At 38.9% G+C, this 12,301-nt stretch overlaps 1 protein-coding gene across 1 annotated transcript in view; it reads left to right on the top strand.

Annotated features, from left to right (window-relative positions):
* LOC136394506 (phospholipid-transporting ATPase FetA-like) overlaps positions 1 to 12,301 on the top strand; it is a 152,780-nt gene that overhangs the window by 97,788 nt on the left and 42,691 nt on the right. The window contains 3 exon segments of the mRNA XM_066367742.1: positions 2,224 to 2,420; positions 5,841 to 6,049; positions 7,839 to 7,882. Coding sequence (XP_066223839.1) covers positions 2,224 to 2,420; positions 5,841 to 6,049; positions 7,839 to 7,882 — 450 coding nt within the window.

Raw genomic sequence — 12,301 nt, 5'->3', positions numbered from 1 at the left:
ATGTCTTGTAAATATCTCTTGAAGATAGTGATTTGATTTTCTTTAGACATACATCCAAAAGTAGAATTGCTGTTTTTAGGCCAGTACCATACTCTTTGGACAACTATAGCTTTGTGATATCATTTCAAATCAGGATGCTGTGATGCATCCAGCTCTGTTCTTCTTTGGCAAGATTGCTTTGGCTATTTTGGGTCTTTTGTGGTTCCATACAAATTTTAAGATCATTTTTCTATTTCTGTAATAAAAAAAAAAAAGCCATTGGATATGGATTGTATTGAATCTATAGATAGCTTTGGGTAGTATAAACATTTTAACAAGGTTAACTCTTCCAACCTATGAACATGAGATATATTTCAGTTTATTTGTGTTTCTTTCCATTTCTTTCATTAATGTCTCAATCTCACTTCATCATGGTGTATATGGTTCTTTTTAATGTACTGTTGAATTTGATTTGCTACTACAGTATTTTGTTGAGAAATTTTGCATCTGTGTTTATCAGGGATATTAACCTGTAGTTTTCTTTTCTTGTAGTAGTGTCCTTATCTGGATTTGGTACCAGGGTAATGCTGGCCTTGTAAAGGGAGTTCCAGAGTGCTATCTCCTCTCCCCCGAAGTTCTTTTCTAAACATTGTTCTCAATTTGTCTTACTTCTTTGCTTCCTTGTTCCTCCATGTCTTTGCCTTTCAACTAAATGGCAAGACAACTGCAGCTATCTGGAACAATAATTTCGAGTAGGAAGGTATCATCTTTAGTCTCAATTTTGACTCCAGGCAAAATTCAATTGGAAAGAATTATTGGGCCATGTATGCTTAACATCTTAATCTTATCTTTTCCACTTTAGTTTCTAAAAGTAATGGGCTTTTTCAGTCCTTTGATGACCCAAATTTCTTCCTATTTCTTTTCATTTCTGCTTGTGAACTGGTCAATTATTTCCCTGGTTCAACTCTTTCTATTAATAACTTGTCAAAGGCAGTCAATATACACTAATATTTTAATTCTTGGTACATAGTCTGTCTTCAATTTTTACAAAATTCTTTATTGTTAATGTGATAGCTATATTTTCAACCTTTTGTATTATTTTCTTACCATCCACCCTTCCCCAACTGCTAAGCCAATGCCACACATTTTAGACTTTTGTTAAAGTAGTATCTCACTTCAATAATGAAGTGACTAAGAGGTTGGATTCTGGAACTGGTTCAAACCTGTCTTTCCTAGTTTCTATATTCCCCCATGTATAAGATGCTCCCATGTATAAAATGCACCTTAAGTTTGGGGCCTGAAATTTGAAAAAAAAAATGTATTACATAAAGTTATTGAACTCAAGTTTTATTCATCATAAAATTCATACAACTCCTCATCACTGTCAAAACTCCCATCCATTAGCTTGTCCTCATCTGTATCTGATGACAAATCACTGTCTTCATATATTTCTTTGTCCTCAGTTCCATCTATGGCATTTGAAATGCCACAACACTGTATAAGACGCACTCAGTTTTTAGACCCTAATTTTTTTGGAAAATGATGCGTCTTATACATGGAGAAATATGGTAAGTAGTTAAGTGATTTTAACCAAAAATATTTTTCCATTCTTAATATCTAAGTTCCTCATATATCATTAAAAGAGGTATTATAAATGTTAAATAATATATGTAAAGTTCCTGGAACTTAACTAATATTTAACATATTTTATTTACTATCATATCCCTTCAAAATCCCAAGGATATCTCCTGCTTGGCTTTCTTTTCTGTACTGTAAACCAGTGGTCCCCAACCTTTTTTGGGCCACGGACCAGTTTAATGTCAGAAAATATTTTCATGGACCAACCTTTAGGGTGGGATGGATAAATGTATCACGTGACTGAGACAAGCGTCAAGAGTGAGTCTTAGATGGATGTAATAGAGGGAATCTAGTCGTTTTTAAAAATAAAACATTGCTCAGACTTAAATATAAATAAGATGGAAATAATGTAAGTTATTTATTCTTTCTCTGTGGACCAGTACCAAATGGCCCACAGACCGGTACCAGTCTGCGGCCCGGGGGTTGGGGACCACTGCTGTAAACTATTGCCTAGAGCCTATAAACTGTAGGCCTTTCCCAGACCTTCCCCTCCACCGCCCTTCGAGAAGATATAGCTTTATTGAGAGGTAAGTCTACAAAAGACAGAATGAAAGTAGCATAACCTTGGATGAAATGTTGATTCTTTTTTATTATTATTATTTCTAGATTTTCCTGTTTTTAGGCAGCATCTGTTTTATTCTAGCAATTGGGCATAGCATTTGGGAGAAAAAGAAAGGCTACTACTTCCAGAATTTTCTGCCGTGGAAAGAATATATCTCTTCACCACTTGTCTCTGGCATCTTCATATTCTGGTCCTACTTCATTATTTTCAACACCATGGTGCCTATTTCACTCTACGTCAGGTAGGCTTCTTTGACCACTTTGGGTTACAGGTGGAGGAGATGACTTCATAATTCCTGCTTAATTCCCCAACTAGAGTGTGAACTTTTAGAAAGTATAGTGAGCCTTGGCCGGTTGGCTCAGTGGTAGAGCGTCGGCCTGGTGTGCAGGAGTCCCAGGTTTGATTCCTGGCCAGGGCACACAGGAGAAGTACCCATCTGCTTCTCTACCCCTCCCCCTTTCCTTCCTCTCTCTCTCTCTCTTCCCCTCCCACAGCCAAGGTTCCATTGGAGCAAAGTTGGCCCCGGGCGCTGAGGATGGCTCCATGGCCTCTGCCTCAGGTTCTAGAATGGCCCTGGTTGCAACAGAGCAACGCCCCAGATGGGCAGAGCATCACCCCCTGGTGGGCATGCCAGGTGGATCCCGGTCGGGCGCATGTGGAAGTCTGTCTGACTGCCTCCCTGTTTCCAGTTTCAGAAAAATACACACACACAAAATAAAAGTATAGACTGTGTGCCATTTAACTCATTATTTTCCACAGTGACTGGTGTACAAAACACTTTGAGAAATATCTAGAGATTGCATAAATGTTTTTCATATCCAGAATACTATACTAGATATAATGTGGATTGTACAAAAAGAAAATTGTCCCTGCCCTTGAATAGCTTATAAATGACTAAATTAGACTTATAAGCATATGAAATACCTAGAAAAAAATACACACAAATTTCATGATGCTAAAGCATAAGCAAGGCAGCCCCTAGTTCAGTGGTCGGCAAACTCATTAGTCAGCAGAGCCAAATATCAACAGTACAACGATTGAAATTTCTTTTGAGAGCCAAATTTTTTAAACTTTAAACAATATAGGTAGGTACATTCCTTATCGAGGTAGTGCCCGCACGTGTTATTTTGTGGAAGAGTCACACTCTAGGGACCCAAGAGCCGCATGTGGCTTGCGAGCCACAGTTTGCTGACCAGGGCCCTAGTTTATCAATGAGATAGAGTCCAGATATATTTGTAAATCAGTTAATCAGAACTCAGAATGCATTTTGCCATAGAAACAATGTGGAAAATGGTAGATAGGTGTAACTGTGACCTAAGTTCTGATTCCTAAAAGTTGGAGAAGAGACGAAAAAGGATGTTTCCTTCCCCCTTTTCATGAGCACCTTGTATAAAAATTGAAATAGGTAAAATGAGTCTTTACTCTGATCTTATTTTTCTATTTTCAACATTCCCTCTCACATACACATACCCAAACACATTTTTACATTCTTAGTTCCAGGTTTCCTAAACCCTGCACTGTGGCATTCCAACCTGAAAAGCACCCTACATAACTAAATTATCTTACTAATTTAACAAATATTTGTTGAGCACTTATTATGTGCCAAGCACTATATTATGTGCTAGAGAAAGAAACATGAATAAAAAGACAGCCCTTTCTCTGAATAAACTTAACAACCATGGAAACAGATACTTAAATAAATAATTATGGTACAATATAAAAATAATATATAATAGATAGAGCCTGACCTGTGGTGGTACAGTGGATAAAGCGTTGACCTGGAATGCTGAGATTGCCGGTTTGAAACCCGAGGCTTGCCTGATCAAGGCACATATGGGGGTTGATGCTTCCTGCTCCTCCCTCCCTTCTCTCTCCCTCCCTCTCTCTCTCATTTGCTCTCTTTTTTCTCTCTCCCTAAAAATGAATATATAAAATCTAAAATAATAATAATATATAATAGAAATATATATGTGAATGCTATGGGAGCCTTGAAAAAGAATGGATTAGCTCTGCCTGGAAGGCTTAGGTGTTTAGAAAAAGGTAATAAGCAAATTCATAATGTTGTAGTGAAACCAGCGAGAATATACAGATGTTCTCTACACCAAAGTTCAAATTTAAAAGAGTCCTTATTCAAAGCCAGTGACTACACGGAGACCTAAGTCATTCAAATCTTGTGGCCCCGAACAGTTTGAAGTCAGCTTTTAAAGACAAAATTACACACTGATTGGGGAATGGGGAGGAGGGGAAGCCTGGCAGTAAAACAAAGCAGCAAAACAAGCTCTTTTACAATATTTATCTATAAGATTAATTCAGAGAGAAACATTCAGGGAAGATCTGGAACCTTGCGGAACTATCCCAAGGCTACAGCCTGGGAAACTAGCCTCAAGGCCAGAAGTAGGGAGTCTTTTAGAAAAAGTAAGTTAGTTCTGCTGAAAGTCTTCTTGTTTTAGAGAAAGCAAGTTCTGCTAAAAGTTACTTACGCTAAGAGCCTTTCTTTTCTACATTTCAATAATTGAGAAAAGAGTAGAATTCACCAAGTAGAAAATTGGAAAAGAATATTGCAGGCAGAAAGATCAGCATGTACAAAGGTTTGGAGGTATTTTTTAAGCTTGATCTGGTCATAGGGCAGTGAATAACCAATGTTTGATAGTAGTTTAGGATCAGATCAGGAGAGTTTTAGATGTCAAGCCAAGGAGTTTGGATTTTATCTTAAAAGCAGCAAAAATCTTTCTAAGGAAAGAAATAATGTGATTAAATGTTTCAGTTTAGAGAGATTGCAATTGTGGCTGCTATGGTGAAGGAAGAGAAGTCACAACAAATGAGGAAAACAAAAAAATGTGGGTCTGAGCACCTCCTCCTCAACTCAAACGAAAAATCCAGGTTGCTCAGTGTCACTATCTCAGACAGAGGTTACTAATGAAGCAATCTAAACTAACACATATTAAATATGAATGATAATAGGAAGAAGGCCCCTTAAAAGTTTTCACTGTTTTAAAATAAAGATGTTTGTTAACCATAAAGAATCTATAAGGCATGTTATTTTTAACAGAAGAGGAATGTGACAAAGGCAATAGGGAAAGAGCAGGTAAAATGAAGAGGAGGCTCTTGGGGGAAAGTGTACCCCACAAGTGGGCTGTCTCTGCTGGGAAGTTTTATCAGAGGGTCAGCTCCTGTAAGCTGCTTCTGATTTTCACCCATACTTCCCTTCTGAAACAAAGAAGCTCTGAGTGTTTCAAGTTTCTTTCTCTCCACCAATGGATTTATATGACAGCAGCAATAATCATCTAATTATGCCTAGGCAGCCTTTTATAAATTAGCTCTTAATTCTATCAGGCCTTGCATTCCTGCAGAAGATCAAAATTTGTGACTTTTCCTAGGTCTGTTTTGGAAGAAGGGTAAAAGGGGCAATGCCCCCAGCAAAGTATACCTGGATCCCGACAGTAATGCCTTGTGTGATGATGTCAGAGTCAGGATTGCAATGGGTTGGCTGGTGGAAGGGGTCCTATGATCCAAGGTTAATTGTAGGTTCCCAAGGCAGATACTCTGTTATGAGTTTTAGATGCTGGCCCTGGCCTACCACAGGACTGGTAAGGAAACCAGGATAACCTCTTTGTTTGTCCTGCTCTGACCCAGGACCCTTGTTTACTTGCTTTCTCCTTAGTGTTGAGATAATAAGATGGGGCAACAGTTGCTATATCAACTGGGATCAGAAGATGTTTTATGCACCGAAGAACGCACCAGCACAGGCTCGCACCACCACCCTTAATGAGGAGCTCGGCCAGGTCAAATACGTGTTCTCCGACAAAACAGGGACCCTGACTCAGAACATCATGATTTTCAACAAGTGTTCTATTAATGGGACATTATATGGTATGCATGTCTTCTGCTTTTCCTGAGTCCTAGAGAACTACTTTGCAGATTGTTTTCAAGAAGAATAATCAAGCTCTGTCTGTCTGCCTCTGAAATTCACATTTGTATCTTATTTTCATATCCTTCTCTAGCTAGTCACTAGGCAAAGATCACTTAGCCCATTCAGTTCTATTCAAAGGTATTTATTTAGCACCTTGTAGATGCAATTCATCATACTAGACATTGGAAACACCAAGGTATATAAACTGAATCTCTGTCCTCAAGGAATTTCTAGTGTCTTGGGAATGTCAGTTCACTTTCATATTAAATCAGTTGGAGCAACCAGCACATTACTAAAAGCTGCTAATTTCCTGGTTCTCGCTCAGACCAATAAACAGTCTTGAGAGAAGCCATTAAAGTGTAATCAGAGTTTGCTCAGTGTCTCCTAGCCTAATTCCTCATTTATATCATGCCTTCATCATAAGTTCGTTTTTGTGATACTGGTAAGTGTTCATGTGTGTGAACATTCATGGCCAGTGCACTAACTAGCAGAGGAAGGCAATCGCATCTAAAAAGCTAGAGCACATGGAATATTCTTGGGGGATGATATAAAAAAGATTTGAAACTAGAGAGATGTGGTATTGCACAACATTGTGAATGCACTAAATGCCCCCAAATTGTATACTTTGAAATGGTTAATTGTATGTTATGTGAACTTTAAAATAATTAAAATTTTAAAAGTAAAACAAAGAGGTAAAGAACTCTAAATACCACCCCCCCCCCCAAACAAGGTTTCATATGTATAAACTCTGAAAGCTTATTTTTGGATTAATTGATTTGGGTGAGGATCTTATTCTCCAACTTGTTGTAAGACCTTCCCATACACTGGGTAAGGCTGAAAAGGTCATGGGTGTTTCTGCGCTTGGCCTCAGACTCTTTCTGTTTGTATTATCTACTAGCCTAGAATCCTAAAGCATTCTAGTCCTATTTTCACATCTCTTCTAGGTAACTTGTCTGATTGGAGGGCTTCCAGAGCTATGAAGTCTCTCATAGATCTAGTGACTAACCTCCAGCCTCACCTCACATGTCACACTTAAGGGAGAAGAGTTGAGACCCAAGCAGATGTCTTCAAGGCAGTTTGACTACAAGTCTGGGGTGATAGAATCAAAAGAAATAAGCTTTAAAAAAAACCTTCTTGAAATTACCATATATTCCAGTAATTCCATTCCTAAGTATTACTGCATACAAAAAAAACAAACCTGAAAACAGGCTTCAAACAGATAGAAATATGCTAGTGTTCATTGCAGTACTATTCACAATAGCCCAATGTGTGCATCCCATATGTGCATCCCATGTGTAAAACAACCCATGTGTGCATCAACAGATGAATGGATAAACCATGTGACCGGATAGACAATGGAATATTAATCATAAAAAGTAATGAAGTTCTGACACATGCTACAACATGAATGGTCTTGAAAACATTATGCTAAATAAAATATGCCAGACATAAAAGGAAATATTGTGTGACTCTATTTATATGCAATACCTAGAATAAGCAAATTTATAGAGACAGATAGAGGTTATCAGGAATAAGGAGGAATGGGGAGTTTCTGTTTAGGATGCTGAAAAAGTTTTGAAAATATGTAATTGTCACACAACATTGTGAATGTGATTAATGTCACTGAAGTGTACACTAGCAATGTTTAAAATGGCAAGTTTTATGTTATATATATTTTACCACAGTAAAAAAAAATGTTAAGCCTTTCTATAAAACCCTTAAGTTTCTGCTCTGCTTACTTACTAACAGGTGCTGTCTATGACGAGAATGGACAGAGGGTGGAAGTCTCTGAGGTGAGTGGTTATAGCTCCCTATGAAATGCACATGGGAGCTGAGTGAGGTCGTGCTGCACAGCTGCATCTTTAACACAAGTTGGGATTACCTTAGTCCTTGAAATATTAAAGCTTTTATAGCCTGACCAGAGGTGGCACAGTGGATAGAGCATTGACTTGGGGTGCTGAAGATCCAGGTTCAAAACCCCGAGGTCAGCCCTGGATGGTTGGCTCAGTGGTAGAGCATTGGCCCAGCATGTGGATGTCCCAGGTTCGATGCCTGGTCAGGGCACACAGGAGGAGTGATCCTCTGTTTCTCCACCCCTCCCCCTTCTCCCTGTCTCTCTACTTCTCCATAGCCATGGTTCGATTGGTTTGAGCACATTGGCCCCGGGCACTGAGGATGGCTCCACGGAGCCTCCACCTCAGACACTGAAAATAGCTCAGTTGCAAGCATGGCCCCAGATGAGCAGAGCATCAGCTCCAGATGGGGGTTGCTGGATGGATTCCCATTGGGGTGCATGCAGGAGTCTGTCTCTCTATCTCCCTTCCTCTCACTAGAAAAGAAGGAAAAAAAGCCTCAAAGGTCACCAGCTTGAGCACAGGATCACTGGCTTGTGGGATCATAGACACGATCCCATGGTTGCTGGCTTTAGCAAGAGGTGAGCTGGAGTCCCCCCAGCCAAGGCATATATGAAAAGCAATCACTGAACAACTGAAGTGCTGCAACTATGAGTTGATGCTTCTTATCTCTTTCCCTGCCTGCCTGTCTGTCTCTCTGTCCCTCTCTCTCTTGCTTAAAAATAAAAAATAAAAAGCTTTTATTGGACCATTATATCAGAAAGCATTATATAAATTACCTATGTTTATTTGAGGAGATTTGAGTTTGTGTTTTAAAATGAAAATAGCTTTATTGGTTTTCTGTTTAAAAAATCATCTGTGCTCATTATTTAAAAAATTCTAAACAATACAGCTGTTGTAATGTAATTTAATTCACGAGTTCCACAGAGACACCAAGGTAGGTTACAGAAGAATTTTAGGAGGAGCTTTATTATGAAGCCGGAGACATGCACAGGGCATAATCTCAAATCATGCAGTATGGATCACAGTTCTGAGGCTGCTTTTATACTGGTTGGGGAAAGGGAGGGGAAGCATGATACAAAAGTCTTTTACTAACAAGCTTATTGATTTTTTGCTGTCTTGTTACAACATTTATCTATAGGATCTATCAAAAGGAAAAAAAACATTTCTACACACTAAGACCATAAGGTAACACAGTAGTGATAAATGTTTTACATACCTGAAAAGACATTCCCAAACCTTCTAGGATTTATAACCTATCCCTGTCACCACAATTGTGGGAAATGTTTAGTTTAGGATAAGGAGAGCAGCTAAATAAAGTTACTTTTGCTAAGAGTGTTGGGGTTAGCTTATTAGGAAGTCTAAAGCTAGCCCCTGCTTGCTTAGTTTACAAGTTTTGCACATACAAAGAATTTCAAAATGATGATTATTAGAAAGCATATAAAAAATTACAGGATATAGGTTTTTCATGCAAGGGGGAGGGGCTCATGATCCCTTTGTCTAGAGGTATAAGTCACTCTTATGACTCCAGGATAGGAGGGTGAATCAGGATTAGTGCAGGAATTTTTAATTAAGGTACATAAACATTGTTTCCTAAAGGCTTTTAAGAAAAGGGAAGAGGAAGGGGTTTTCATATAGATTCTATCTTCTTTGCTCTGTCTAGCAAGTGATGTCAGTCCTTCCAGAGAACTATAAGAACTAGTTAAACTATGAGTAGCTGTTGATTATTTGTTCATTGATTGCTTTCCCCCTGTAAGCTCTTCTTGTTTTTCTTCCTCAGAAAGGAAGGTGTTGTGGTGCAACCGCAACAAACCAGAACTGGAGCCCCAAACTGATGCAATCAATTTGGGTTTTATACACTGGCCAGTGGTCTGCCCCGGCGCCTCTTGCAAAGGACAGTGATGAGCTCAGGGGGAGAGGGGTATTTATAGGTGAAACCTTCAAGGTTACAATGTTTTCAGCATGTTTGTACAATATCTTTGCAAAAGCATACAAGCACACACTGTTCTAAGATAATAAACCGCCTTCCTGCAATATCTGCAGGGCTGACACACAAGGAACGCAATAAGCTAAATTGGGTCAGGGGTCCTCCCTAGTATGTGCTGGCACACCAGTACAGAAGGATAAGGGGGCCTAACTCTTCCTTTTAAAATACTAATGTTAACAATTTTTGCAATTTCTTGGCATCTTATCACACAGAAATGTACAAAGAAAGTTAAAATCCTTAGCCTATTAACCAGAGATAACCACGACTAATGAATTGTTATATTTTATTTCTATTCATATTTTTTAAAGTACCTAAAACTTTTCCTTCATCCTGCATTACCCTCTAGCCATATCTGTCTCTATCAGTCATTTCAAAATATTTTTTGAGTATCAACCATATTGTCAGTCTCTGAGTAAATGCTAAAGGTTTGAAAAAAAAATGAGATTTTTTCTCTACCTTCAGAAAGTTGGCAGACTAGAGGAGGAGTCATATAAATAAACAGGCAATTACAGCAATCTCTAACTCCTAACCTTTTATTCATTTTTCAACCTCCTCTATATAATCAGATTCTGTCCTGTCATGTCTACTGAAACTATCCTAGCCAAGGTCACTAAATGACTACCCGTTGTTCAAGTCCTTAACCAACTTCCCTAAAGATTTTTAACACTTAAACTCTACTTTTTCTTTTTCTTTTTTTCTTTTACAGAGAGAGAGAGTCAGAGAGAGGGATAGACAGGGACAGACAGGCAGGAACGGAGAGATGAGAAGCATCAATCATTAGTTTTTTCATTGCGCGTTGTAACACCTTAGTTATTCATTGATTGCTTTCTCATATGTGCCTTGACCGTGGGTCTTCACCAGACTGAGTAACCCCTTGCTTGAGCTAGCGACCTTGGGTCCAAGCTGGTGAGCTTTTTGCTCAAACCAGATGAGCCCGCGCTCAAGCTGGCGACCTCGGGGTCTCGAACCTGGGTCTTCCGCATCCCAATCCGACGCTTTACCCACTGCACCACCGCCTGGTCAGGCTAAACTCTACTTTTTCTTAAAGCTCTCTTGTCCCTTGGCTTCTAAATAACTCTTTTGTTGTTGTCATTGTTGTTTCCTGTCTATTTTTTTCTAATCTGTTTGGCCACAGGTGCTAATGTTTCCCAGGGCTCTATTACTGTACCTCTTCTCTATCTGTTTATCTCCCTGGATAATCTCATGTATTTACATGGCTTTACCTACCACCTATTTACTGAGGTCCATCCATGTTATTGTAAATGATCCGATGTCATCATTTCTTATGGCTGAGTAGTATTCCATAGTATATATGTACCAAAGCTTTTTAATCCACTTGTCCTCTGACGGACACTTGGGCTGTTTCCAGATCTTTGCTATTGTGAACAATGCTGCCACAAACATGGCGGTGCATTTCTCCTTTTGGAGCCGTTCTATGGTGTTCTTGGGGTATATTCCTAAAAGTGAGATAGCTGGGTCAAAAGGCAGTTCAATTTTCAGTTTTCTGAGGAATCTCCATACTGTTTTCCACAGTGGCTGCACCAGTCTACATTCACACCAGCAGTGCAGTAGGGTTCCCTTTTCTCCACATCCTCGCCAGCACTTATTCTGTGTTGTTTGTTGATGAGCGCTATTCTGGCTGGTGTGAGGTGATATCTCATTGTGGTTTTAATTTGCATTTCTCTGATGATTAGTGATGTTGAGCATTTTTTCATCTGCCTATTGGCCATCTGTATGTCCTCTTTGGAGAAGTGTCTATTCATTTCTTTTTCCCATTTTTTGATTGGATTGTTTGTCTTCCTGGTGTTGAGATTTACAAGTTCTTTATAAATTTTGGTTATTAACCCCTTACCAGACGTATTGTCAAATATGTTCTCCCATTGTGTAGTTTGTCTTTTGATTCTGTTCTTATTGTCTTTAGCTGTGCAAAAGCTTTTCAGTTTGATATAGTTCCATTTGTTTATCCTGTCTTTTATTTCCCTTGCCCGTGGAGATAAATCAGCAAATATATTGCTCCGAGAGATGTCGGAGAGCTTACTGCCTATGTTTTCTTCTAAGATGATTATGGTTTCACGGCCTACATTTAAGTCTTTTATCCATTTTGAGTTTATTTTTGTGAGTGGTGAAAGCTGGTGATCTAGTTTCATTTTTTTGCAGGTAGCTGTCCAATCTTCCGAACACCATTTGTTGAAGAGGCTGTCTTTACTCCATTGTATACCCTTACCTCCTTTGTCAAATATCAGTTGTCCATAGAGCTGTGGGTTTATTTCTGGGTTCTCTGTTCTGTTCCATTGATCTATATGCCTGTTCTTATGCCAGTACCAGGCTGTTTTGGGTACAATGGCCTTGTAGTATAACTTGATATCAGGAAG

The sequence above is a fragment of the Saccopteryx leptura genome, chromosome 2 (genome assembly GCF_036850995.1).
Source record: "Saccopteryx leptura isolate mSacLep1 chromosome 2, mSacLep1_pri_phased_curated, whole genome shotgun sequence".
NCBI classification, from domain to species: domain Eukaryota; kingdom Metazoa; phylum Chordata; class Mammalia; order Chiroptera; family Emballonuridae; genus Saccopteryx; species Saccopteryx leptura.
This window is presented reverse-complemented; position numbering and strand designations above follow the sequence as displayed.